General features: G+C 42.7%; 1 protein-coding gene across 4 annotated transcripts; it reads right to left on the reverse strand.

Moving 5' to 3' along the window:
* Window positions 1-3757: 3757 nt before the first annotated feature.
* Window positions 3758-27128, reverse strand: usp13 (ubiquitin specific peptidase 13). Of its 4 annotated transcripts, none has more exons than XM_062450335.1 (22): window positions 26966-27128; window positions 25096-25221; window positions 23621-23681; window positions 21584-21705; window positions 20982-21124; window positions 20144-20328; window positions 19852-19946; window positions 19394-19584; window positions 19138-19209; window positions 18193-18286; window positions 16651-16776; window positions 15305-15458; window positions 14624-14798; window positions 14382-14470; window positions 13517-13639; window positions 11052-11075; window positions 10477-10620; window positions 9934-9969; window positions 8779-8948; window positions 7252-7441; window positions 6643-6727; window positions 3758-6499 (listed from the first exon to the last, which is right to left on the reverse strand). In XM_062450335.1, the coding sequence occupies exons 1-22, from the start codon at window positions 27074-27076 to the stop codon at window positions 6403-6405; spliced, it is 2613 nt and encodes an 870-aa protein (XP_062306319.1). In that variant the 5' UTR covers window positions 27077-27128; the 3' UTR covers window positions 3758-6402. The 4 variants fall into 4 exon arrangements, with proteins under 4 accessions (XP_062306319.1, XP_062306318.1, XP_062306321.1 ...); XM_062450334.1 differs by having other exon boundaries at window positions 18181-18286; XM_062450337.1 differs by lacking the exon at window positions 9934-9969 and having other exon boundaries at window positions 26966-27125.
* Window positions 27129-27298: the final 170 nt, after the last annotated feature.

A 27298-nucleotide genomic window follows, 5' to 3' on the forward strand; every position in this document is an offset into this window, starting at 1 on the left:
CCTGTTTTATTATCCGATTACTTTCGAAAGAGTAAAGATTGTCACACAGACTCTAAAGGAAGGAGTTAGTGAGAATAATCCAGAAAGACTACACCATAAGCCGAGGGACTCAGAGAGCTCTAAGTAGAGGATCAATAGATTACTTTCTTTGTTCGTTTTTTCTTCTTCTTCTTTTCCTGGAGAAGAAATAACACTGCATGAAAAGCAGTTTCATAAACAGACTGAACGACGGTTGTCTGAGAAGAAAATAGTTTTCATGATTTTGAGAATTACCCTATTTCTTTGAGTGTGCACTTTCAAAAACAAACTGCTATATTTCCGGATCCGACCGGAGTTTGCAAGCCGGATTGTTAAAGCCTTACTCGAAATGCATGTGGACAACGATTTATTTACACTACTTTTATGGCAACAAATTGTAAGCCATTTTCAGACTGGTTATTCCTGATTCTGCCTCCTCTAAACTACACTCTGCCCAATGCTTCTGAAGCCAGATATTTTTGCAGAGTTACATTTACATTTAGTCATTTAGCAGACGCTCTTATCCAGAGCGACTTACAGTAAGTACAGGGACATTCCCCCCGAAGCAAGTAGGGTGAAGTGCCTTGCCCAAGGACACAACGTCATTTGGCACGGCTGGGAATCGAACTGGCAACCTTCAGATTACTAGCCCGACTCCCTCACCGCTCAGCCATCTGACTCCCCTAGAGTTCTCCTAGCTTCACTTCACTTCTCCTTCCCTTTATCCTCATCGGTTGTGAGAGACGCACACTAAAGCTGAAGCTGGAAACCCTCATATTCCCTCAGAACTGCAAGTTCTGCAGTTCTCAATGAACCCGGTCTGTGTACTTGTGTTCTCCCTATTTCTTAAAAGATGAAGGGTGCATGTTAGAGGATTAATTATTGAACTTTCACCGTATCACCGTTATCTGCATATCCATATTTGGTGATTGAAGTGTGGAGGCCCCTAAAATACCAAACGAAAGGGTCCACATCCTCCCTGTTATTTGATAGAGCTGTTGTTTTCACGTCAAACACAAATACTAGCCCTTTAAGTGTGCTTTTGGTGCTGAACGGCTCAGTGGGATCGCAGCGTCACAGATGGCAGGTTGACAGTCACTCTGGGAAACACATGCCACCCCATCACCATACAGCAGAGAGGAAGTCTCTTACATTCTCTGTAAAGTAGATTTGTGTTGCCATGTTTACCAGCTGAGGTTGACAATGTCAGTTTAGGTTGATAGTTTAAGAGGAAAGAAATGGGTTTTGGTACCTATGCAAAGGTCATGTTTTATGCGGCCATTTTGAATTGTCAAATGCCTCTGCCCTGCATGATTCAATGGACCAAAAGGAAGTGCTGTTTCTGCACATTGATAGAATGTTATCAGGGTCTAGCAGAGACACCATCACTCCAGTCATCCATCTTCCAAGTTTGACTGCTTTCATGGTTTCTACTAGGTATGCCAAGAGATTTGGAGGGAACACTTAAGAGAGGCACTCACAAAAAGTTTGCCAATTTATTCATTTGTATTTTTTCCTGTAAGCACTTTTTTGTTCTCCAGTAGTTTGGCCAGTCAGCAGAATCATTGGTGTTGTTTAATAGGACAAAAACACTCAATGGGGCATAGAATGCACTAAATGGGATAACACACTAAACTGACACTCAGTTTAACTTTGCCCTTGTGTTTTTAAAACCTTTTGGTATCAGCACTGTGGCTATGACGTTGGCTTCATAAGTTATCACAGCCTTCACATCTTTTACATCTCCCAGTCGGCCTACGATTCCCTTAGACTCCTCTGGATAAGTCATCCTCTAGTTACCTCATGGTGTGCAAAGGCCACTGTGGACAGCAACCTCGACTGCACACGACAACCATTCTCAAAAGAAGGCGAATAAATCATTTGACGCATAGTATGGCCCTGTCAATTCAACTGATCTATACAACTGTATTTATTTCAAATGATATCCCTATCAGAGAATTCAGAAGGAAATAGGCCGATGACCGAAGCAGAGCATGCGAAAAGGCCTTTTGTGTGGACCCCAACGTTTAAACATCAAGGAGGAAGACATTAGTATGGAGACACGACAGTTGTGTGCATGCCACTGATAATCTGCATAGGGGGGGGGGTTGCTTTGAACCATGGGGGACACAGCAGCAGACTGTCTCATGTCAAAGGTTGTTGGGCGAGCGTGCTTCAGCACCCCCACTGTTCTCTAATTGATGTCGTCCAGGCAACCAACCAACGGATTCCTTCCCCTCCTTCACTAATTATACGGCATCTCATGAAAACAAAAATGTCACCGGAGTGATGTGGAAAACATTGTTCTTGTCAGTATTATCGATTTTAAAGTCGCAAGCCGCAAGGATGTGACTGGGTTACTATCCAGTTTGCGTACAGTATGTTGCCTGATGTGGTAGTGCAACCTCTATGGACATTTTCTAGCTATGTCAGTAAACACAGCTGGGGCTGTGATTGGCTGTCTCCCTGTCTGCAGATGGTGATTTATATTCATGAGTGAGTGATGTTTCTTTGTCTCTAAGCCTCCCAATTGTCTTAATGGTCAGCAACATAAATTGTAGTTTGAAGCTGAAACCAGGATATCTGGTGTTTTGTGATTTCCTCAAAGTCCCTCTGATTTCCTATGGGCTAGTAGGCCTTTTCTTTTTTGCATTTTGAATGAAAATAAACAATGTAGTTATGTAGAAGATCAAATTATTTTTTTAAAGATTGTTTTTGAACGTATTACATACGATACTACTGTAAAAGACTGTATATTTCTGTGCATTGACTTAGAATGCTTGATGACAAGTTCCCTTTTCTAGAAACTTCTCAGGTGTGATGACGATGTAGCTGAAAGCATGCTTCTGATGAACTCATACTAGCTGACTGCATGCTAGATTCCTTAATGCTCCTTTTTGAATGCCATTTCATTTTTATGCATGCAATTTCATGACATGCTTTCTTTTCTCTTGACCCCCTACTTATAAGATCTAAATATACCATGATATTACATGCAATATTTTTACAGAGCACTTTGATCACGCTACACTGATAACGTGGTGTATTTATTCAGTATATATACATTGTACACAAGATACAAAACATGACTTAGTCGAATGCACACATTTACAGTATATAGGCTCTTTAGGTGATTCCAAAATCTTACTTCAGAAATTGATGTACTACCTTGAACTTTGTCATGCATGTACCCGGAGGATCTACAGCAGACCTCCCTGTTCAGAGCAAAAGCATCAGACAGTTGTTTATTCTGTATCTTGTGTACAATTTATTTATTTTGACCCACTCATTCTACAATGGCTGTTTACTCTATTAAGTTTATTTGTATATCCAACACACATACTAATAGATCAAATATTTTGATGCAAAGAATGATTTAGAAATCAAACATTGAAATACTTTATTTAATATTTTACGTAAACGCATACTCTCCCAGTATACTTAACCACTAGAGAAAGCATTAATACCTTTCACACGTACAGTATGAAAGTAAACTTTTAAAATAAATTCTTGTAACAAAGTTTGTCTGTGTCCTTTCTTATTATACATCAGCAAACATGTACATTTGCTCAATAACAATTCCGTATTTTTTTACCTACACCTACATTACAAAGATTGACTGGCTGCATATGTTTGGGAAATGTCCATTGAGGGAATGCTATTAAGAACCTGCAGCAATGATGTTTGGGTTTACAACAAATGTTTATATTCTGAATTTAAGAAAGGAAATGACTACGAATTAATGTCAACAAATGTGTTTATTGAACTATCCAAACATTGCAAGAAACCAGTACCATAGATATGTTACATTACATTTATGGTATTCATGTTTATCTTTACAATACTGTAACCTAGGCAATATTTGGATAAACACATACATTACAAAAGTTAACTTTAAACAAAATGAAACTCTAATGAAAACTAGTGGATTGGCACAAACTTGATTGCAAAAAGGCAAAGAAAAATCGAGTAAAAATCGAGAAGTGAAGTTTCAAAGGACATTTGGGTAAATGAAAAAATGAAAAAATAAACAAAAAAAGTACAATTGTACAATCCAAATGACTAAATGCCTGTTTAGTGCACATGCTGACAGGACAAAGGCGTTTTTGTGGCACAAAGGCAAAACCGTTACCTTTGACAACCAAGAGAGAGAGAGAGATTGAGAGTGGTGGAGACAGCAAGAGGCTCCAGTGAGAGAAACCAAGGTGTGGGGGGAGGACAATACAATACTTCGAAGCGACGTTTTTTCATCGTATATTTCTCCCGCTGTAGGTAGCTAACAATGTGGCCGAAGGGAAAAAATCACAGAAACAAAAGACTTGCATAGAAACCATTAAGAATTCCCTGGCTGCATAGACACTGTACACCGAAGCCATTTATCAAGTAATATCTGACAAGGATGAGAAACCTTGAATGATGTTAAGGAGAGTTAAATCTTCTCCAAACACAATTGAGAGGTTCTACTCTATCAAACCCCTTAACCAGCTTTCCCTTGAGAAGTCAAAGACATTATGATTCGAGCAGCGCCAGGAAAGAATCCAGCCTTCCATCCGTGTGTGTTCATACATTGTATGTTCGGTTTGTTAAACGATTCTTTGCTCAGTGAATGAAATTGAACAGTACAGGCCACGCACACGCACACGCACACGCGTCACCTGTGGACACATTAACATGGCTCCAGAATCATGAATATATAAGGAGACATCCACATGCGACAAAGGTGATATGTGCTGCCAAGCCAAAGCACAAGAGAAAGAGCACGATTTGATAATCAGAGTAAACCCAGTATACACAGGAGCTGGTGTGTGTGTGGTGCATCAGAAGAGGAGTTCACTTATTGACACGGTCAATTTTAATATCCAAGCTGACAGGAGAGGTTTTTGGTTTCAGTGAGCACCATCAGTAGACACATTCAGCACTGCACCGACCGCTAACTGATGCTAACGCTAATGCACGGAAGGACTGTTCTGAGGAAAGCTGTGCAGCTTAGTACAGCTGTCCTGTCCTCAAGAGAATATATTCCAGTGCGTATTGCATATAGTTTTGACTCTAGTCCAACACAAAACCAATGGCTGGTGTTGAAGCACATCCAGTTGAAGTTGAAGCATGGAAAATGCAAATATTTTTGGATACAGAATCAGAGTACTGTATTATCATTGGACAAACATTACATTTGGGAGTGTTTCCTTACAAAACAATGATTTCTGTCTAGTGGGGCAACCGAATGTAGCCGGCTTTACTGTTATGGTAGACAATACAACCCAGGCTGGCAAAATTATTTTTGTATTAATACATTTATAAAATACTTGAACTGGGGCTTTCCAAACAATGTTTTAAGAGTTTCTCTACTGGAGGATACCAACAGTTGCAGAAGTCCAAGAGGATATGGGGAAATGCTACTGGAAAGTCGTCAGCATTTTGGTTGACATTCAGTTGCTGGATTTCTATGACATTCAACAGATGTCATTTTGGGTAGTTCAAGGTATAAAACAATTGTGCGATGTTTATTTTCATTATGAGATGGTTTGGATATAAAATCATTGCTATCAAAATGCTTTTTCGATGCCATGATGTGGGGAAAAACTATCTTAGCCAATGATCAGATTTGCACAGGCTAACCTTTTTCCCCTCAGCAAAACAAAAAAGTCACAAAGATTGAACTTATTTTCTCAATCAATACTGGTTGAGATGATACCCATTAAGACAGATCCAAAATGTAGTATAGTAGATAGTAGACTGTCTATAGTAGATTGTTTGCATTATCTATTTCTATCCATGGCTATGTTTTCTGACTGGCTATGTGCAGTTCCACATGTTAGGAGTTCCTGATGTCCTCAGATCCATCTTATGGAAGTGTAACATTTCCCAGCATTCCATGCATGGCCCCAAGCTATATTGTATGATTATTTTTTTCTTGTATCAGTGCAGGGCATTTCAGGGCTGGCAGTGAAGTGTTCTAGCGTGTTCTAATACGCTTAAAGTTTATATTACTTCATATTACTGGCACATTTGCCAAAGGCATATAGAATGAATACGGTAATACAATCTGATATGTGATATTATTTTGTGCCAAGTACTCCGTTAACTGAAATTGCACACATTCCTCGGTAACTACACAGTACACAAAAGACACATGTAAAACGCACACAAGCACACAATAACCACAGACGTACAGTTCCCCTCTTTGACCTTTTTGGTCTTCCATATGTTTCCCGGGTGCTCTTGAATGACACTTGAGTGGCGCGTCAAGCTGGTGGTCACCTTGACTCTGGGCTGTCCATTTATGTAGCCTCCATTGTTGTTGTTGCTGCTGCCTTTGTCTTCCAGTCTTTTGGTTGTAGTTTTCTGGAGTTGGAGGGTGGAGGGCGATGGCTGGGACTGGCTCTAACTGCTGGACAGTCGATGATAAAAGTAGACATAGCCCAAGTCTTTTGGAGGCCTTTCCGACAAACACACTTTGTGATCATTGTAAATCACCCACCTACGAAGACAAAATACAATATATCATCGTATTTCACGTATTTATATGCATTATTAATATGTATTATATGTATATAATCAGTCTATTTGACTGTGTCCGACACCGATGACGACACATTCTCATTTTAATATCCAGTGGCTCACCTTCCCTCCTTTTTGATGTGACACACATAATGACCAGACATTGTGGATGCACCCATGTGACTGATGAAGGCAAAGAGCTCGTAACCTGGAACAAAAACATCAGACCCAGGTCTCAAAGATAGTACCCCATCGACCTACAATAACAAGAAATAAACATCGAAACCACGCTCAACTTTCTCTGCTCAACCAAAAATGTGGCCATGTAAACAAATGACACTTGTGTACATTACGTACATATGTACATCTGAACCTGAACTACCATCTTGTATCTGCAAACTGTTGGAAGGAATGGATGAAGCAGTATTTTTGTCACAAGTGATTAAAGCAAGTTACAAGCTGGTTGGCCCTTGTACCTAACAGCACAGGACCTTAGAGAGGCTGACTCGTGAATAGCCCTGACCTCCAGCATTTGCGCTAAGCTAACAGATGCTACCTTCAACTTAAATACATTAAAACTGCACTTAGACAAAGTTCTGCATATCATTTCTATGTATCTAACTCTTACTGGGAGAGTAAGAAATGACCCATAACCACCAAATCTCTTTGTATCCCTTCAAAAGGCCAAGTAGCTGCTAATCTATCAGTGGTTGTGTTCAAGGATTCACTCACGTCCAGGCCCATCTTTGACGCGGGGCCCTGACGTGTCCTGGTCTGGAGACATCGTGGAGCCGCTGTGGGAGTTGGCGTTGGAGAAGACGTTGTCGTTGGGCTCCGTGTCGGCTACGTCCGACAGGGCGTCGCTCTCCTCCATCTCCGGATGGGTGAAGATCCAGTCCAGAGCCCGCTCCAGGTTGTTGTTCTGAAGGACAGCGATGGAAACGTGGCGTCGGAAATAACAAGGTTTTAAATGACAAACGTGGGAGTTTTTTTTGGGGGGGGGGGGGGGACAACGAATGGGAAGGAGATGGAAACGGGCTGACCCAGTGCGGTCGTTCACTTTCATGCGTTCGGTTTCCTCAAAAATCAACCGCGCTTCACATGCTAGCTACGCTTGGTACTGAATAAAGCGCTATCAACATGAGTCACTTGTCATTCTAAACCTCCTTACTCAGTCTCAGTCTCGACAAGCCAGGAGGTGGCCGTGGTAGTGTGGCCAAACCCCTCATTTAGCCATCGCCTCGAATCCAAAATAAAAGCGTGATTCACAGCGGAGGCCTACAAGGAGAGCACATGTATGGGTGGAAGGAGGGTGCGGGCGGGCAGGGAGGGAGGGCTGAGGGGGGGTGAGGCCGCCTGCTTCCCCAGACCATGCCCAGGCAGGCAGGCTGGCAGGCCATCGAGGTTGAACACTTCTTCCCTCTGTTGCAGGGCTATATTTAGACCGCCCACGAGACCCTCCGCTGTTTCACACCTCCAGAGCGGCCTTGGGGGGCCCCTTCTCTTTTTCATTAATAAGAGGACTTAGGAAGGCGTCGTGTTTGGAGGCATTACGGACGATAAGCAAGGATATCCGTGTCCATTTTGGGGTGGAAGACTGAAATTGGTGTTGATCTGTTCTGGCTGCGGGGCAGGTGGGTGCACAACAGGAATAGGTGCGATCTTTGGAGCTAAAATCAATCAGTCCTTGTGACCTCAATGTAGAGGTATACAATGAGCTTTAGACAGCACAAAAATGACCCCATCTTAACTTATCAGAAATAGAAAATGAAACATCTAAATCCTCGACCCTGGGCTAAACTTATGTGGTGTTTTCATATCTATAATGCTGCGTGAGTGATTGCCTATTAGAGAACACCATGTCCGGCCGAGACTGAGGCTACTTGTAAACAGTCCAGTAAAACATCTCTAGCCACTGTAGGCATAGAAGTTGTGAAAGTTGTAGCATATCAAGCCAGGTCATAGGCCAAGTATGTAATGCCATTACATTATATATTAATAATATTAAGATAAACTTTATAACTTTGGAAAAAGACCCTATTCACAAAACAAGATGGAAAGATCTCCCGATCGTTTACATGCATTCATTTACCAGGCGCTTATATCGTTTCCCAAAACAAATCACAAACCTCGAAAAGCAAAAGTTGTTGAGCAGTTTACACTCTGAAAGCCCTGAACTCTGTACTCCTATCTCCATGAAGGCCCACAGAACTCAAGACGGTTCCTCTCCAGTGAGAACCGGGACGGGAGGACACTGACCGTTGCCTTCAGAGCTTGGACGGTGTGCCTGCGAGGGAAGCCCATGGAGGTCAGGATGGCGATGCTCTCCTCGGGGGGCTGGTTGTCCAGGGGGGTGGCCCCCATGCTGGTGCTGCTGCTAGAGGGGAGCGGCTCCAGGATGGTGGGAAGAGCCAGGGGCTCGGCAAAGTCTGGAAGCGGGGAGGGAAAAGGAAAGACGGCCGTGGTGTACATTGACCTTTTCTCTTTTTCTTTTGGGGATTTCATGACTTTGCTGCAAAACTTTATTTTTTATATATATATATATATATATGTAGACACTGGTATCCATTAAAAAACTGGGCACAGCTTTTAAAAATCGGAGCACATTTATATTTCAGCAAAAATGGAGAAGCTTTGTGACAAAGGGAATACAAGGCTATAGGTACAATAGATGCCCCATGCATATAAAAACCTAGTCACAAACTGAGATTTCCTCTCTTTAAATCCATAACTGTTTGTGTGATACTGGAGACAGACGAGTTTGAGCACAAATGTTATGTAGCTATACTGAGTCCACACAACTTGTGTGCGACATAAGTAAACGTAAAATTGTGGTTACTGAAAAATAGGTCACGATATAAATACGCTTACACATGCTCACACACGGTAGCGTGTAAATAAGGTGACGCACACACTTAAAAATGTACAGACCAATGGACCATAAGGGCATGCAATCCACACACGCATACACACACACACACATGCAGTGACAGGTGATGTAATTGCCTGTGAAATGGCACGGTAAAAATTATTATGCATCCGTTAACCACTATTATTATGATTAACTTTCTGGAAAGTTACAGACTAACAATGGCTAATAAATAAGGAATGAGAAACCTTTGCACATGTTGTTTAACTTATCCGTATCCTTTGTCTCACAACGGAATTTTCTGCACATACTTGAACTGAAAGCTCACACTGTGTGAGAGGAAAGGTCTGTTTAAATTAGAGTTCATCCACCCTCATACAGTCCATGCGTAGCTATATAACGATGAGATGGGGAGTACAGTGACTAGGACCATGACTACTACAGACATGACTTTGCCTTCACGGTGAAGGCAGCCAGTGGAGTGTGGTGGAGGGAAGGTAAATGAAAGGGTGGAGGTCAAATGAAAAGGTTACCCCTCTACTTACCGTCCTGTTGACTACCGGCTGCGTTATCGGTTTCTGCTACAAATCAAAATGAACGCCATGTGTCCTCGTGTGATTATTGCCACAGTCGGGTTCCGCGGTTTTGTGTCCATTTGTTTGTGCGCACGACGATGTGTGACGTGACGCGAGACAAATATGTTTATTGCCTGGTTGGTTTGGTTTTCATGAATGCTGCAGTACGGGAGACGTTTGGGCTGTAAATGACCCATTAAGTGGTGCAAATATACCAGTGCGTATAGAGCTAACCACCAGAATGAACTGACAGCAGCCTCGGGGTGGGAGGCCGTTCCCCGACAACATCGACGCTGTTGTCGGGGAACGGTTGAGACAAATGAGACGAGGTATGTCAAACGCACACACTCCCGCGCTCTCCGCGGAGGTGAGGAGCCTCACACGTCCACACAAAAAAACTGCTTTCCAAACGGAATACACGCACGCGCACACACACACACACGCGCGGCTTCTAAACTCAAGAGGTCGGGAACATGCCGGGCCTGTGCATCCAACTGTCCATCGGGTCCTTACCAGGCTCCTCCATGTGGGCTATGATCCAGTTGAAGGCCATCTCAGGACCCATGTTGCCTGTGTAGTACACCGCCTTCCGGCAGGCCTCCAGTGGGAAGCCCATCTCCGCCAGCTGCATGGCCGCCGCCTCGTCTATTTCTGGAGCTAAGGACCATCCAGAGAAAACAAATACACCATAAACACACACGTACAGTAGGCGAATCCAAATCGAGTGGCCTATTTTGTTTTGCCGTATCGGTCTGCGGTGGTCCTCTCTTTGGGCCTCATTAAAAACAGGACAGGAGAAGAACTGCCAGGGGAGAGGTTTAGTGAGGGATTCTTTTTTTTTTTCCTTCACCAAACAGAAGTCGAAAAGATTGATAACAGCCCCAATCCACTCCTCTGAGCAAACTTTTTGGCCAGGTTTTGTGGGGCTAGCTCAGCAGCTGCATATGTTTGCATCATCAGACTTTTCCTCCGCAGCATTTGTCATTAGTCACTGTAACCTAGAATAATGTGTTTCGTGGTTGTACATCTATAGAAATTGGTTACATGTACAAATGTAAGATCGGGTACAGGAGAAACGGCATACTTACAGTCCAGGGAGTTCATGGAGTTATCTGAAAGTAGAGCAAAGAAAGGGTGTCTTTCAATGGCAAAAGAGTGACAAGCTTAGGCCCTTCTGGCTTGTGATTCATTACAATTGGGTTTCGCCTCACTGAACCAAGGAGAGAATAATAAGCAAATTCAATTCAGAGGGAAAAACAGGTTTGGTCTAACAATCGAACGTAAGCCAAACAATTTTTCATCCATAACATAATCACTATACATTGGGTCAGTGAGACACATTTTCCCCTCCCTACATTGCTTTGCAGAAAGCACTGACAGACGCGACTGAGGAATCATTTGTAACGTTGTTTTTTCTACGGCACCAAGGTCTACTCAATCAATACCCAATTTTAAAATAAAGAAATAGCTAATTATTGGGAAATGATGCATTTCCAGAAACATGGGGAAAACTATTTGCTTGATTAACAGAAATCCTTTGGAGGTCCTTGTTATTCGGAAAACAAAACTAAGTTGACCATGGCATAATCTATCACATGTATTTGAGGCCACTTGGCAATGCATTTTTTTATCTAGGATTTATGAGGCTTATCATACGAGTGCTATATAAATCACGTGTATTGAACACAACCATGGTCTCTTGTTGCCCTCTCATTTTAGAGCTGTGATTTACAATCAATAGAAGTGACTCCCCCTCTCCTTACATGCTGTGCCGTCCGGAGGAACGTAAATTGCATGTTACACTGTTAAAATGCTGTTACCTTGTCAGAGAAATCGGATAGAATAAGGGTTTTGACAATGACTTGCACACTTAGGTAAAAGTACCTAATTGTTGCGAGGTTATTCAAACATTGGTTAATTTGTATTCACTTCACGGATAAGAAAGGTTACTAAATGATGGTTAAGCTACCTGAACAACGTCATTTCAAGAAAGCAGCAAATGCCTAATATAGAATTCTTTCAGATGGTAACATCTATTCTGAGTGCCTGAATGTCTTAGACCATGTCTAGCGCCTAAAATATTTAGGGGCACATAGAGGAAGTGATTTAGCTTGATTCTCCAACAACAACAGACTCAAAAGGAAGAAAAGTCGTTTCAATTAGAATATCGTTTGGACAAATCAGAGAAGGAGAAAAAGAAACTAGTAGATAGTTAGAATGACTATGTAAGCAGCTAAGTCCACCACATCACTCAATCTTAACGCCAATGGAAGACATGTCCTTCCATGTCACATTGTACTTCATGCAACATGATTGCGATTCATTTGATGTATTTACTTTCATTACTTGCTTTTATTATGGCAAGAGGTCTCTTTGAGACACCAATCTCTTTTTGAGGGAGACCTGCTCAGACTTAATGAAAGCAAAATAATTCAAACAGAGGCCTGCAACCATGCCTTTAAACTGGCCTAAAGGCACTCGTGTATCCAATTGTAAGTCACTCTCGAGATTGTTCCAGGAAAGAGGTCAGAAAAAAAGGTCATTGGAATATCTAGATGCTGATTTTCCTAATCCTTATGCAACCAAAATGACCTTGAGACAAACCCACGCCTGGTAATCTGTCAAAAGTGCATGAGAGAGATAAAAGAACAAGGCGTGATGTGATGAACAGAACCATAAAGAAGTCCGTACTACATGACTCAAGAGGGCAGTCATGTACCGAAAGGGTAGCTCGAGCAACACCGTGACAGTCTGTCAAATGTTTTCAAAAGTGGCGTCAGTATTCTCGTAAATAATGTCTAAATTATTAGAAATGTCAAGTTCAACTCAACGAAAGACTCGTAAATGCAATGCCAAGAAAGAGATTGGTCCACCTTGGTAGCAAAAGGCATACATTAGGGTCATTAGCATACAGGTCCAGGTCACAACTTTGAACAGATAAATCAATACCAGCGATAGAAAGAGTGAAGTTGGGCCTAGAATCGATCCCTGTGGGACACCCTTTGTTGTTGTTTAAAGAATTCTGTTTAATCCTTTGATGAATGCATAGTCAGATCTGTTTCCGGCACTCTGGTCAGTTTGAACGCATTGGCTCATAGTTTCTTCTTCTCAATTGAATAAAAAAAGATACATGTTTTGCTAGGCTGTTTGTAGGTAGATGTAAGATTAATATAAGAATGTCTAACTAAGTTCTCTTGGCTTTCAACATGTAAAATGTGGAAAGTTGTTGAAAGTAAAACAAAGATTAGCTGGCTGTTAATGGGATTATTCACTAAATCGATTGGACGGGGCGAGAAAGAGGCACAGGTGGCTGGTTGGTCACTGTCAATAAAAACATGATTTATTTTCAGTAAGCAGCTTTCTGATTTGTATCTGTAATGAGGGCTTGATCTACACTGACTGTTGGGTCAGCAAGTAGTAGTGACAAGATTCCATCATTCAAAAGTGTGACGTTTTCCAGAATCTAGACAAATACCTATCAGACTTAGACACAGATGGACTTAGGTGCATGACTTAGAAGACTACTGAGCTCATTTCGGATCTCTGAGGTTACCTCTGGTGTCTTCCGGAAGGACGATGGGTGGCGTGAGGTCCGGGAGCTCCTCCTCTCCTGACTGCAGACCTGTGGCGCGGAGTCTGGACAGATCCAGGAAGTCTGGGACTTCAATGCCCAGGTCTGAGGAGACATGTGCTCGTGTTACAAGACAGGCAAAAAGATTTGAGGAGAGGGAAGAAAAAAACTTTTACAGATTAGCTAGGATAAACTCAAATGTAAATCTGATCCCGTCACTGGGTGGGTCATGAGAAACAGTGAAATGACAGAGGGTGTTCTGGACAGGATTGGAAAGGTTATAGACCAAGACTTGGTCTTTGGAACTTCGAAAAGTAATGTGTACTGTCTGTGACTATGCAAGCGGCCATGCAAAATGCATAAAGAATCGCCAGAAAACTTCAAAAGAATCACAAGGTGAGACCTTAAGATGTTTTTACTTTTACTAGCACAAACTTTGACCAATGACTTTGGCAATTTTGCTTCATACTGTTGACAAAGTTGAAACAAGTGTTTGAAGTGCAAACGGAAGCAATGACCTACTTTGTATCCCATTTCTCATAAATAGTTAACCTTCCTCAGCGCTTTTTGGGAAAGTTTTAAGTCAACTCAGGTGAGGTAATGCACCCAATCTGTCTGAATTCTTGCTGGATTTCAGTACCTCAGTGAATCTCAGTGTCATACTGTCCTCTGCTGGACAGTCACAGAATTGATTGAATGTCATCCCAAATTGTCAGTGAAAATAACCTTGTTTCTGCACTAAATGCAAGAAGCACATCTATATAAAATAGCATTGACATCCTTCATATTCTATTAATTCTATAGTATTTAAGAGACAAAACTGTGTGTTTATTAAATGCTTTCTCACCTAGCTTCTTTGGAACCCAGTCCACGCCAAATGTGAATTTCTTAATCTGAACAACCAAATATTCTGGGAAGGAGGCAAAGCGGGAGGTCCTGGAACGAGATGGGGGACAATTTCAGGCAGGGTGAAAACGAAGGAGGACAGAAAGAAGACAGGCGAACGCCGCCGTCGCAGTTTGGAACGTAACGGGTGGCAGCAGAACATCGCCGCCTTGGGTTGGCCTCGGGACTTAGAATGTTCCTCACTTGACTCCCGCTGACTTGGCCTGCAGCGCGGAGCTCCAGAAGTCGGGGACGTTGTCGGGCTCTGTGAAGGCCTGCAGGCAGGCTGTGAAGGGAACACGGGCCCTCACAGGCTCTGGAGGCAGCCGCATGTTCTCCTCTGCATCCTTCCGCTTGGCCTCATACGCTATTAGCTCTTCTGCGAGACCCAAATATTAACATGTACAAACAACACACAACACACATAGTACATAATCAAGCAAGAAAGACCATACTTTCCCAAATACAAGGCCAAAGGTCTGTTTCACTATAACAACAAAAAAAATATGATAGAATTTGTAAGAGAAAACACTGACAATGCTAATTTGATGACCTAAAAAAGCTGTTTGAGAACCTAGACGACCTTTACTGTAGACTAACAGTAGACTAAAACAAAGCCCTAAGCACATGAAATACAATTATAGGCCAGACCAAGACATGTCAAATATGACAAACCGCTCCTAGTCTCAAGTCGTCTCATTAAAATCCCTCGCGCTTTCTGCGGCATCAAAAACACATCCCCTCTCTCGCTCCCCTAAGCTCATCGATTTTGAGCTCCCAAAGGAATCCCCGGTGCCCTTTCACGGGGAGCTCCTGCTGAGGTTCCCCCTGTGGCAGTGCCAGCTGTGCCCGCAGCTCAGGGCACAGCTGGCCCTCCCCCCTCACCTCTGTTGGTGGCTGCCTCGATGGGCACGGGGAGCTGCATGAGGTAGTCCACCCTCTGGGAGTAGCGCACCCTCCGCGACTGGCAGCACTGCACGCGCTCCTCCACCAGGAAGCGGAACACGTCGCTGGGGTTCTCTGAGCCCGAAGAGTTCCTCTGGAGGGGGGGGGGGGGGGGGGGGGGGAGGTGGAGAGAACGATGGGGGGGCAGGGGACAGGAGGGAGGGAGAGAGATTGGCGAGGGAGAGGTAGTGGGGAGGGGGGTAAAGGGAAGGGGAGAGATGCAGGTGAGGAAAGGGGGGGGGGGTCGGGCAAGAGAACGACAGAGAAAGAGACAGAGAAAGAGAAATTGAACAGGAGAGAGGTCAATAAGCTCAATCAGTGGCCAGGGGCCAGCGGTCATTGGGTCCAAGTGTTTCAAGTGTTCCAAGTGTTTATTTGAGGCTAATGGCTCTGTGATGAACTGGCCAGTCTTGTATGGAGTGTTGATACTGCAGTCTCTATTCTAAGAAGCTACAGAAATACACAATATATAATTTTACTTCTAACTGGCCGAGTTTAAAGTTGCTATTGGGTTGCTATGACGTCGGCAGTCTCTCTGTCTGACTAGTTCACTTCTAGTCGGGTAGTACATGCTCATGATTAAATCAGGGCCCCTTTTCAATTGGATCTTTGTGAAGTTATTTGTGCACTACTGGGAAAATACCTTTACATGGCGCCTGTTGCCTAAAATAAGGTAAAGTTATAAAACAAATGAGATTTTAAGTAGCCTAATTATCCAGGGTAAATAAACAGGCCTGTAGTGAGTAGCCAGTGTTTGTTGTCCTGTTTCGAGGACAGGGGAGGTGTGAGGTTTAAGTATGGTCCCTGTGGCTGGGGCAAAATATGAAGCATTGGTTAGCCTGTGAAACAGATAGGGGCTGGTCTAAATTTAACCTTGTTGAGAAAGTCACTTCGGACCACAAGTTGTTTGCCAGGACTGTCTGAGGGCTGTTTCATAAAAAAATAAAATGAAAAATGACTCCCTTCTCACTGCTTCTTCTCCACTCCCACCCCCCTCTTGTCACAAGGCCCGGTGGCCAGACTGCCAAAAGTGCAATAAATATCAGAGTTCACTAATATTTTGGTTTCATTTTCTATAATTTCTTTAATTTTAAATGTCTATATGGTTTTATATATTGATCTGGCTTTTCCAGAGAGTTGAAAAGGCACCTGAGTGCAAATCATGAGGTCACAGGTTAAACCCCCCCCCCCCCCATACTGTACATCACTTTGGATAAAACTGTCTCTTAAATTAACACATTATACATTTTTCCAGCTCCCCACTGCGATCCAGTCTCTCTACTCACCTCCACCTGGTTGATGATATGCAGGAAGAACTCTTGGGCATCCTGTTGTCTGTTGGAGGAGAACTCTGGGTGGCCCTTGCTGACCAAGGCTTTAAACATCCTGGGAGAGACTCCTTTCTGCTGATGCTGGAAGGAGAACAAGGAGTTACACACACACACACACAAAGACAAGACACCAAATCATCAGCAAACATGGCAGATACTCATGCCATCAGATTTAACCCCGGGCATCCACTTACGGAGAAAGTGCCCACGGATCAACAAACACAAACAACAACAAACAGGTATGCCGGAAGCTTCTCCCTTTTCCTCCGACAAAACAAGCAGACAATCTGCAGGTTACCTCAGGGGTCTTTACACTGGCGGTATTTGGAAAATCTAATTTGCCAACCAGTGTTACTGGAGAGCATAGAGTCTTTGCTGGAATACTTGACAGCTGGATGTCGACCAATGGATGAGCCTCACCAGCAACGACGCAAAACTGCTTATGTTCAAGCAGTTGGTGTATTAAGCAGCTAGATGTCTAGGCAGAGAGAGATGCCAAATGTAACTACACTTTAGGAAAATACATTTTAATGATACTTAAGCGTGTAGCGCTCACAAACTATACTATACTTTGAAGCATGGCCGCAAAACATTGCTGAATATCATTCCACCATCCCCCAGCCTATAATGCAATGGCGTTTCAGCCAGCTGTCTGTGTGTGTCCAAACCTGTCTGTACCCTCAGAGAGGAAATGCAGGACCTCTGGCCAAGCCTATCATTTACTGGAGCTAATAAGGGCTAACAGGAAGTTAGGGGCCTGCAGATATACGTGTGGTCGTGTCCCAATAGGCTTTTGTAGCTTCCTTCTCACTGTCTCAATGAAGCACTGGGACAGAGAGCTGTCAAAGGCCAAAGCCATGTTGATCTCTACAAACAAAAACTCTGTGAGGTGGTATTATATGAGCCAAAGGCGAAAAAAAGAAAGTGTAATAAAGATCAAATCATTTCATTTCAGCTACAGTGAATAGTACAGGACATTTAACATGTATTCATTTAATCTATAGGTTAACAGAAATAGGAAGCCTTTTTAACTTTGGGACACTCAATATAATTTCAGTAACAAGCATGAAAATCCTGTTTCATCCAAATAAACCAATCCGCTATTAAGACCTTGATTACCAAGTGTGGTCACAGAGGAATTTGAGTTGTTCCCTGGGGACTGTGGCAACAATCTATTTTAGGCACAATGCTAAAGGTCACAGCACAATTAAATCTGACATTGTGTCTCCAAACCTGTAGGCATCATCTTATGGCGGAGTTTAAAACCAACTGACAACTTCAAAAAATATTAATTTATGGGAGTTTCAGCACCCAATGGATCCTCTATCAGAAAGCTACAAACAGACTCAGATTCTCAGTGGTCAAACACTACAAATGTTAACTGACAACCACAAACTGTGAAGGTTTTGCATCCATTACCAGTATGTACTTGCATGCTAACATTACATTACAACATTACAAATCAAAATACCGTGCTGGACATACCCAGTCTAATACCTTGTGTTCTTCTTTCATCACCTGTTCAATGAGTTCAGATTTCATGGGTGGTTTGGAGAACAGGCCTGAAAGCAGCCCGTGGCCCAGTTTGGCCCTGTGAGACAAATCAAAACAAACCTATTATCACCTCAGCTTCACACCGGATGGTACAGGAAGTTAAAGACCACGTTAAGTCAGCTGACTCTGTATTTGAATCCCTGTGAGTTGATGTTTACATGACTTTCTGAACCATCTTTTAATAGTCAAGTTAAAGTTAAGTCAAGTTTCTGAAGAAAATAAAATACATTTACAAATATGGGGGGGGGGGGGGGGTATTGAGCCATAATTTAAACACATCTGTTAAACATCAATCGCACATGCATGCACTTTGTAGCTGGCTCGAGTTCGAAACAACATCCTGATTTAGCATGACAACCTGCACCAAATAATAAACAATGTTAAGGTCACGATCACATGATCATGAGCCCTTCTCAACATTTTGTGTCTCAATGACCAATATTCATTACCTGCCCAGAGACCTTCTCATGTATCATTTTGGCCAGTGTGTGCGTGTGTGTCAGTGTGTGCTTGTATGTTTGTATGTGTGTTTATGGTTCTGAGCATGCCTATCGGTGTATGCAAGTAGCACTTCTCTTCATGGTACACGTTATAATCATGTCATGTCATTGTAAAATAATGCATTATAAATGTATGAAGTACTTGCAACACAGCAGCTTTTTTTAGATTGCTAGTTGTGATAGATTTTGTACAAATTCTTCACCACACCAGGACGAAGTCATGACAGACTTAATTAATGTGCTTAATCAAGACTAGTTGATCAGATAACAGTTGGCGTGAAGTTGCTGAGTGAAGCTCACTTAGCGAATCGATGAAAACCATCCCATGTTCTCATGGGATGGGGATCGTTAGAGACACTTGATGTTATGCAATACGGCGATTATTTACATTTGTGTGGCAAAGTCCTGTGTTGGGTCAAGAGGTGAATAGTCGTATATCCTCTGTAGATTTCCAACGTACCTACAAATGCAGAGATGTCAAACTTTAGTCATGTGTTGATTTCAAACACTGAATTTCTGTGTTTTATAATCACATTCATTAAAAAGGTATAGACACATTTTATCATCCCAGTCTCCCATTTCAAAACATGCCTCCATGCCTCACACTGCCCAACCCCAGTGCATCGTGGGAACCAGGTACTCACGCTCTCTGGAACTCGGGGATGCTAAAGAGGACCTGCATGACCGTGCTGAGGTAGCAGCTGTTTCCCAGGTTCTTGAAGCCGGTGTAACCTGAACCATACACGGCCTTCAGCTTCATCCCCGACTCCTGAATCACCTCCCACTCGCTCACACGTGGCCGCACGTTGGTGTCTGTGTGGTGGCCGTTCTCTGGCTGAGAGAGAGAGAGAGAGAGAGAGAGAGAGAGAGAGAGAGAGAGAGAGAGAGAGAGAGAGAGAGAGAGAGAGAGAGAGAGAGAGAGAGAGAGAGTGAGAGTGTATGTGTGTGCGAGAAAGAGAGAAAGAGTGAGTGAGTGAGTGAGTGAGCGAGAGTCAGAGACAGAAAGGTTTGCACAGTGTCAAAGATCAAAGATACCCCAGAATGAATAGGGCATAGGACAATGGGTCCTCTTCATACACTGATTGAGTGGAAATCAACATACCCGTTGCATCTGTAGCATGTCTATGCCGAAGTGTGACAAGTGTTCTGATATGTGTGGGTCCAGCACTGCCTCTTCTTCGTCAAAAGAGTAAATATCTGAGTAAAACCAAGGCAAAACAAAAGATAAGAAGGATAATTACAATTTAACTCACACAAATGAGCGCCGGCTTAATATGCTGTGTAGTCTCTTCAATATGCAAACACCCACCTTCCCCTCACTAAAAAAACAATACTTTAGCATTCAAACGGTTACAGGTACCCCAAACCAGCTAGCCCCTGTTCCGCCCAATTACCTGCCCCATCGGGGGTAATGGTGTGCAGTTTAACCGCGAGAGGGAAGTTGGTTTCTCGGTAGTGCTCCAGGGCATGGCCGTTCCCGCCACTCCCGTCGAAGAACCATTTCCCACAGAGCACCACTCCGTCCGTCAGGTTCAGCCACAGGTTCTCCCTCAGCTCACATTTCTGACACTTCCATCCACTGACCGGACAGAAGGAAGGAAAGAAGGGACGAAAAGTCCTGAGTGTGCTTTATTTTTTAGAAAACATTTACCCGCACAAAGACTATTTATTATAGGTTACAAGGGGGGGAAATAACTATGCATACAGTATTGTTTGTAAATGGTATGGCTATATTAACTTGGTGACAGCAGTGTCGCAAACAGCTTAGCTTGTGCTTGCTGTGTGTGACTGAGCACCGCCAAACACTGGAGCAGCTGTACATGTGCATCTGTCTGGGCTGCTGCCTGCTCGGAGCTATAATTGACCGGTTAACCTTCAGAATTATTCAGAATTATCGCCATAGCCGCCACATTTACTTCTTATCTCATTTTGCTGGCCTTCGCAGATAAAGCGTCATACTATGTCAAATTCAATGAATCCTTCATTTTTATTTTTTTGTCTCCCACCGTCCATCGTAGATTGGTGTGTGCAGCACATTCTCAAATACCTCTTTTCTGAACCGTTACAACTTGTGGTAACACATTTTAACAGTTGATAATCGAATAGCAAAGAACTCATAGAGAGCTATGGAAAAGACCCGGAATTCGAGGCGAGACACGTTCGAAAACCCAACTGGAGGTGGAAAAGTCTGCTCTACTGTTAAGTGATCGGGGTCCGGTGTTGCCTGGTTACCTGGGCGGGATCCTCACTCCGTTGTCCAGCTGTCGGAGACTCCTGGCATGTTTGGACACCTGGATCTCCTCCTCCCAGGAGTCGGGCTCCTGCTTCTTGTAGGCCGAGGCGGCGTTGAGCACAGCGTCGCACGCTATTGTCACCTGGGAGTCAAGAGGGACAAAAGGGCCAAGGGTCTGGTGAAGGAAGGATGTGTCGGACTGTGGGGCTGGGAGAGGTCTGTGTCTGTGTGGCAGACAAGAAGCTGAATGGATGACAGGAGGTATCCATTTGTAGGGCGTTTATATGAGCATCATGTCAGTTCATCTTTACGTGACAAGACTTAACACTCACTGAGAAATAGGGGAGTTGCAAAGAGGGAATGCAGAGTCCGTAAAGTCGATACATGCAACAGCAAACAACAAACACAAGGCAGGGAACCAACACACACGCTACGCACACAAAAGAAAAACCACACGCTGCACTAAAAGATATCACTACACTAGAGAAGCCAAATAGTATCACGTGACTCTACCTTCATCATGCCTAGCAAACACACACACACACACCACACACACACACACATACACAAACAAAAACAGCATGCGCACACACTCACTAACCAGTGCAGGCAACTCCTCAATATTTGGTAAGGGGATCTCGTAGTGGTCTGGGAATATAACAAGCTTGGCTTCGTCTTCATACTCATAATGGTCTCCGTTAAAATCACGATTAAGCTCTAAATCTTTGAGAGAGAAAGCAGACGTTACCGTGAGACAGTGACTGATGAGCGCAGCCTTAATACTGGCGGTTGTGGAGGTTGATTGGTCTGTTTCATATACTTGAGCTTTCCGACGCCAAGTGTTGAGTAGAACATACTGTACACCACATAACCGAAGGCTAATAATAATGTTAAGTGTTATGATGATTATTTTTTGCAGAACCTCTTACTTCCCGTATTGATTTGCTATACACTGATCAACGTAATGTATCTAAAAAAAGGCTGTTAGCTTGTTAGTTGTAGGGCAGCTTTGCACCCTTAAAATGAAACAATTGTGATATGTGGGTATAGTTTTTTGGTTTGAATAGGAAAAGCTTGTCTTAACACGTGTCGGCTGTGTGAATTTCTCAAAGTCCTTTGGGTACCAGGCTCATTACAAACGGATCATTCTGGGATGATTCCCAAAAGGTTTTTGCTTAGAAAGCCAGTAACATGGAGCCAATAACGTCATCCAATCAGGGCTACGGCTCATTAATATGAACGATGGAGGCATACCACCTCTGGAAAAGGACTAAAAAAACATAAATAAATACAACTTTATATAATTAATTTTACTTAAAAAGATGGGTTTCATAGACCTTTGGAATAAAATAAAAAAGTTTAAAAAAGTCTAAATATGGTGCCTTTTAACATATGTTTGATAAACTGGGCTAATAGTGAAGATAATGGTGACAGGTGATGTCATGAGTGTTCGCAGTGTTTAAAGCGTTTGTCTAACATTCCCACTTTGTATCTTTTATTGTTCTCAGATGGTCCAGAGGAGAGCACCCATCCAATCCCCACTGAACCCTATCTAGCTGCTCTCTGATGTTCAGCTTATGCCTGTCGCCTTTAGCTCCATGATGACGTCTGTGTGGTTGGGGCTAGCTTGTTGATAAGATCATCACTCTGTTATGGAAATGCCAAAGCACTGCGTAGTCCTCTGGTTCCAGTTGTGTCAAAACCCTGATGGGTGGGGTTGGGGGGGGGGGGGGTGGAGGGGGGGGGCTGTCCTGTTGACAACAAGCTAGAACCATCCAGTCCCAACAGAATGGGGTCAGACCTGTTAAGATACTTAGTCATGTCATAACCGCAACAGACAAATTGTTGTACAGTGGAGCGTACTGAGTAGCCTAGCACCCATGTACAGTAGTGGCGGAGGAGGGCTTAATGGAAAGGGAGGTGGTTCTAGGGGCACAACGAAAGATAGATGGGGACAGTAGTAGGTTGTTAGAACGCCAGTCTGGAAGGGTTAGAGACACCTGAGAGTCTCTCCCGCCCGTGTCATGGCAGCCAGTGGCAAAAGCATGTCATCTGAGGGTGATGGGGGACGGCAGCTGAAGACGACCAAGTGACAGGCCGACAGGGCGGCCCACTGTAAACCAACCCTCCTATCAGTACTCTAGGCTGGGCATGTGGCACTTTGGATTTAGAACGGTTACTAACAGCAATACAAATAAATGAGCTAAATTTAGGACACATGGCAAGAAAGGACTTGGGGGCGGGGCGGGGGTAACATGGGGATATGTCGCTTTCAGCATAGAGTGACTAGGAAGTTGGTGTATGTCTGCTGCGATGCATTTAATTATAATTATTAAGACTACGATGAAAGTATTGGTTATTTTAACCCCCGAATCACATATTTGGTGCCAAAAAGAAATGTTCCTCCAGTAGAAAAAAGTGTTGACCGACTGCTGCTTGTTTCTGTTTCACTTTATCTTTTTTTTCCCCAAATGATAACTTGCTTATTTTTTTAAGCAAGTACAAGGGCTTTTTTAACAATACTGGGCTGTGGAAGAATATTTGAGTTTCCATTTAGGTATAAATCTATACCTGTTCCGTGTAAGAGGCTATTCAGTATCCACTACAGAGATAGTAATAAGTCCTTTGTGAGGCTTACCTAGAAACACTTTGCCATTTCTTCTTCTGGGAATAGCACCACCTGCGGCACCTGTGGGTTTCTGTAAGGAACATGAGTAAAAATAGGGTTGATATATGTGGTAAAACATACATTTCCTTTTAAGAAATCCCTTTTAGGTTCTCGTATAAATGAAATAAACATTTGAAAATCAGACATAAATGTTTTATATTTTTCACATAAATTAAAATTAGAATATAAAAGCCCGATTGCAGAATTTCACATTGATCAAATTTCCCTGCCCTTCAGAGCCAGCTGCAATGGAAATGTTTCAAGTAATATGTGTCAAGTAATATGGTGGGGAAACCCCCTAGTGTGGCCTTGTGACACAGATGACTGCTGTGTAGCATCACATGTCTGCAGAGACATATCAAAATGCACACAGTGCAGATTCACCTGTCAAAAAACTGCCAATTCTATCCATCCTAAATCATACAAGAGCATGACCGCAGAGGATGTGAAAGATCAATCAGTAATCGTACTACTATTACAAATACGCCCCCAAATGGTGGCAAACTCATTTTGTAATGACTGTAGTACTTATTGAATCCCTGGGATCCAGTCCTAATCAGGCAGAGGCCCATCTATTGTGCAATGGGTGGGATGGCGGACAGGAACACGGAACAGGCCAAGAGAGAATGCTGACACACTCTGGGAGCGAGAGGGCTCATGGGAAAACAGCAGACACAGGAGCCGGGAGAATGTGGCCAGCTGTTTCTGGTAGGATCCAGGCATGGAAATAGAAACACTTAGGGGCGGGTGGGGGGGGGGGGGGGGGTGATGTTGTGGGTGATGGTGGCTTTGTTTTACTAATGGGATTGATTCCTGTCTATATGAAGATAAATATGCATGTATAGGCCAACATCAGAACAAGCGGTTCTGGTTCTAATCACTTCCCAAATCTTGACAACTTGTTTGATAGATTTGGCAAAAACTCTAAATCTATATAAAAGCTAAGTTACAGTTAACTATTGCCAAAAGAGTTAATATCTTGATTAGTCTTGATTGACAATGAACCAAATTTACTTGAAGTAGTCACTTGATATTTAATGTGCAGTAACAGTAAGCCATTGACAAGAACAAAGATTTTGAACAATGTTGTAACTGAAGAATTTACATGTCGGCACATTTCATTGGAGTTTGTATCAGGCCACACGGGACAACAAAGACCAATAAATCAGAAAAAAAGGTTATGGGTGAAAATGCCTATTCACAATCAAAGCAACTGTCATTAAAGGCCTTAACCTACAATCTAGCGTCTGTTACATCTTTGTTATTTGTATAATATTTGAAGAAACTAAATAACAATAAAGGGGAGTAAGAAATGATAGGCGTCAATATAAAAAAATCCATGGGTATGCAAATAATATTATCTAAGCCAATGTCAATTTAACCAATGCAAAACCTGGTGCACGACTGTGGAAACGTTTCCCCACGCAGTGTGACCCCTCACTCACCTCTTTGATGTGTCGTTTAAGGTGCATGTAAACACTCTGTCCAGTTTTGCGGTAATGTCTCTCCACATGTTCTCTTCCGAACCCCAAGAATGTGTTCATGCACACATACAGGCCCCCCTCAGACTCCTGCCGACACAAACAGAAACACACTTGGGTGAATAGCAATGGCTATCCAAACTTACAAAAGGTTTTGGGAGCACTTTTGCACATTCTGTTACATAAACTTACTCAGTGTTAGGTATGGATAATATTAACAACTTAATACTAGGTTTATCAACCAGGTTCTCTTCTCTAATACAGACTAATCATGGGCTTTGCCTGGGGGTGCCATCTTGAATGTGGTATCCATATGAACTTGCCAAAATATTACATTTAAATTTTGAGAATAGAAAGAAAACAAGAGGCTGCTGCTACTAGCGCCATATTAAAATCACATCTGTTTCATGATAGATGTCAGAAGGTAAACTGAACGATATCATAGAAGTGAGAAGACCATTATTTGTATAAAGCCATTATACATAATAATCCTTCTGTAACTTCCAATGTTTTGAAATGAAGAAGTTCTCACTACCATAAAATCTCAGATTTTTCTTCTCCTATTTGTCCCGCAAGTATTATATTTATATAACAATGGATAATTCAGATTGACATCCATACCCATCCTTACCCCACAAATGAAGACTATTATAAAAGGTGTATACACGGGATACATTCAATAGTAAATTAAGCTCTGTCCAAAACTACCAAATTCATCTGAATTGAGGGCAAAATAATCTATTACTTCTAGGATGCTGTTAAAGTCAATGGAGGATAGTGATGAACGTTTCTGGCTGTTGGCAGGAGCAACTTCTAGTACATTGCAAAACAGCCTGGTAATAGCTAATTGTCCACCAGCTGTAAAAGTAAGCGATGTGACATGTCATTTTCCAAAAACACATGCCATAACAGAGACTTGGCCTACTGGCCTACAACTTCAGTTCCAACTATGGTGCCGTTTAACGGTGGCTCTGCAGAATTACACCTCTGTCCATACTAACCTGTATCTGCTATTAGAAGTGGGCCTCATAAATATTCTGACAAACCTTTAAGTGGCTCAGAGCGACATACGAGCTTGAACAGCGCTTGGTTAAAAATAAGTCTTCAGTCTTGATGAACTCCAGACAGCTGAGTCACCTTTAAAAAATTTTTATTAGGATTTAAGATAAGTAAAGTTGTTGAGGCAAAAGTTCCTATTATGTTTGTTTAATTCAGCAGATCAATTGTTGTGTTTGAAGGTCGATTGAGGCTGCATCGAAAGTTTGATCTATAGCCATATCAAAATTACAGGGTCGAGTGGTATCGCTGGAATCAAATGTAAGGCCGTATTACAAAGTAACCTATGTTGTAAACTCTCACTGGCTAAATATGCGTGACATATTGTCAAAACTCCCCCCAAATTTCATTTCCAAACATTTTTTCCAATAGGCCACAGCATGCCTGTTATGATGAGTCAGACTGAGCACAGAAACACTCGAAAACATGGGTTTTAAACCTCAGACTCATTATCACCACTGGAAATATGTAAACGTACATTTGTTTTTGTTTTATTCTAATAAAAACACAGCCCGTGCAGGTATTTGTGGTATGAATTAGGCTACGTTATCAATACACCCCTACTAAGCCATTTAACAAAGGAAAGTCCATTCCACTAGATGTAAACAACATTAAATTATTTATTTCTCCAGACTCTCGCTCAAGGGAACGGTGGGTGGCTTTGAACCCAGTAGATCCCACCTCAAAACTGCGTAGCTTTTCACGTTAGGGCAACACACTGGATGAGTTCACAGCTTGCGACACAAACGTCTTAATTGCAAGTGGATGAGACACTTACGGGAGAATCGTAGGAAAAGGCACATTCGCTCTTGAAAACCCTGTCTCCTGTTCTGGGGACTCTGACGGTGGGCATATAGGGGACCAGCAGCTCTCCTAGGTCTGTAGCCATCTTCGCATTCCTGCTTCTCGCACCACAATGCTACGAGAGTCACCAGAGCAGGCTGTCAAAGAGATGCTGCTATTTTTAAATCATTCGGTTTCGACATTCCTCCAGCGACGGGGGATGTGACGCGAAAAACACAGCGGCTGGGAAACTGTGCATACAACAAACGCTAAAATAATTTCCCTCGAAAAAATTACTTAGCAATTAAATTTCTGTCTCTTCGAGCTA

Source organism: Osmerus eperlanus, chromosome 24, assembly GCF_963692335.1.
Source record: "Osmerus eperlanus chromosome 24, fOsmEpe2.1, whole genome shotgun sequence".
Taxonomy (NCBI): domain Eukaryota; kingdom Metazoa; phylum Chordata; class Actinopteri; order Osmeriformes; family Osmeridae; genus Osmerus; species Osmerus eperlanus.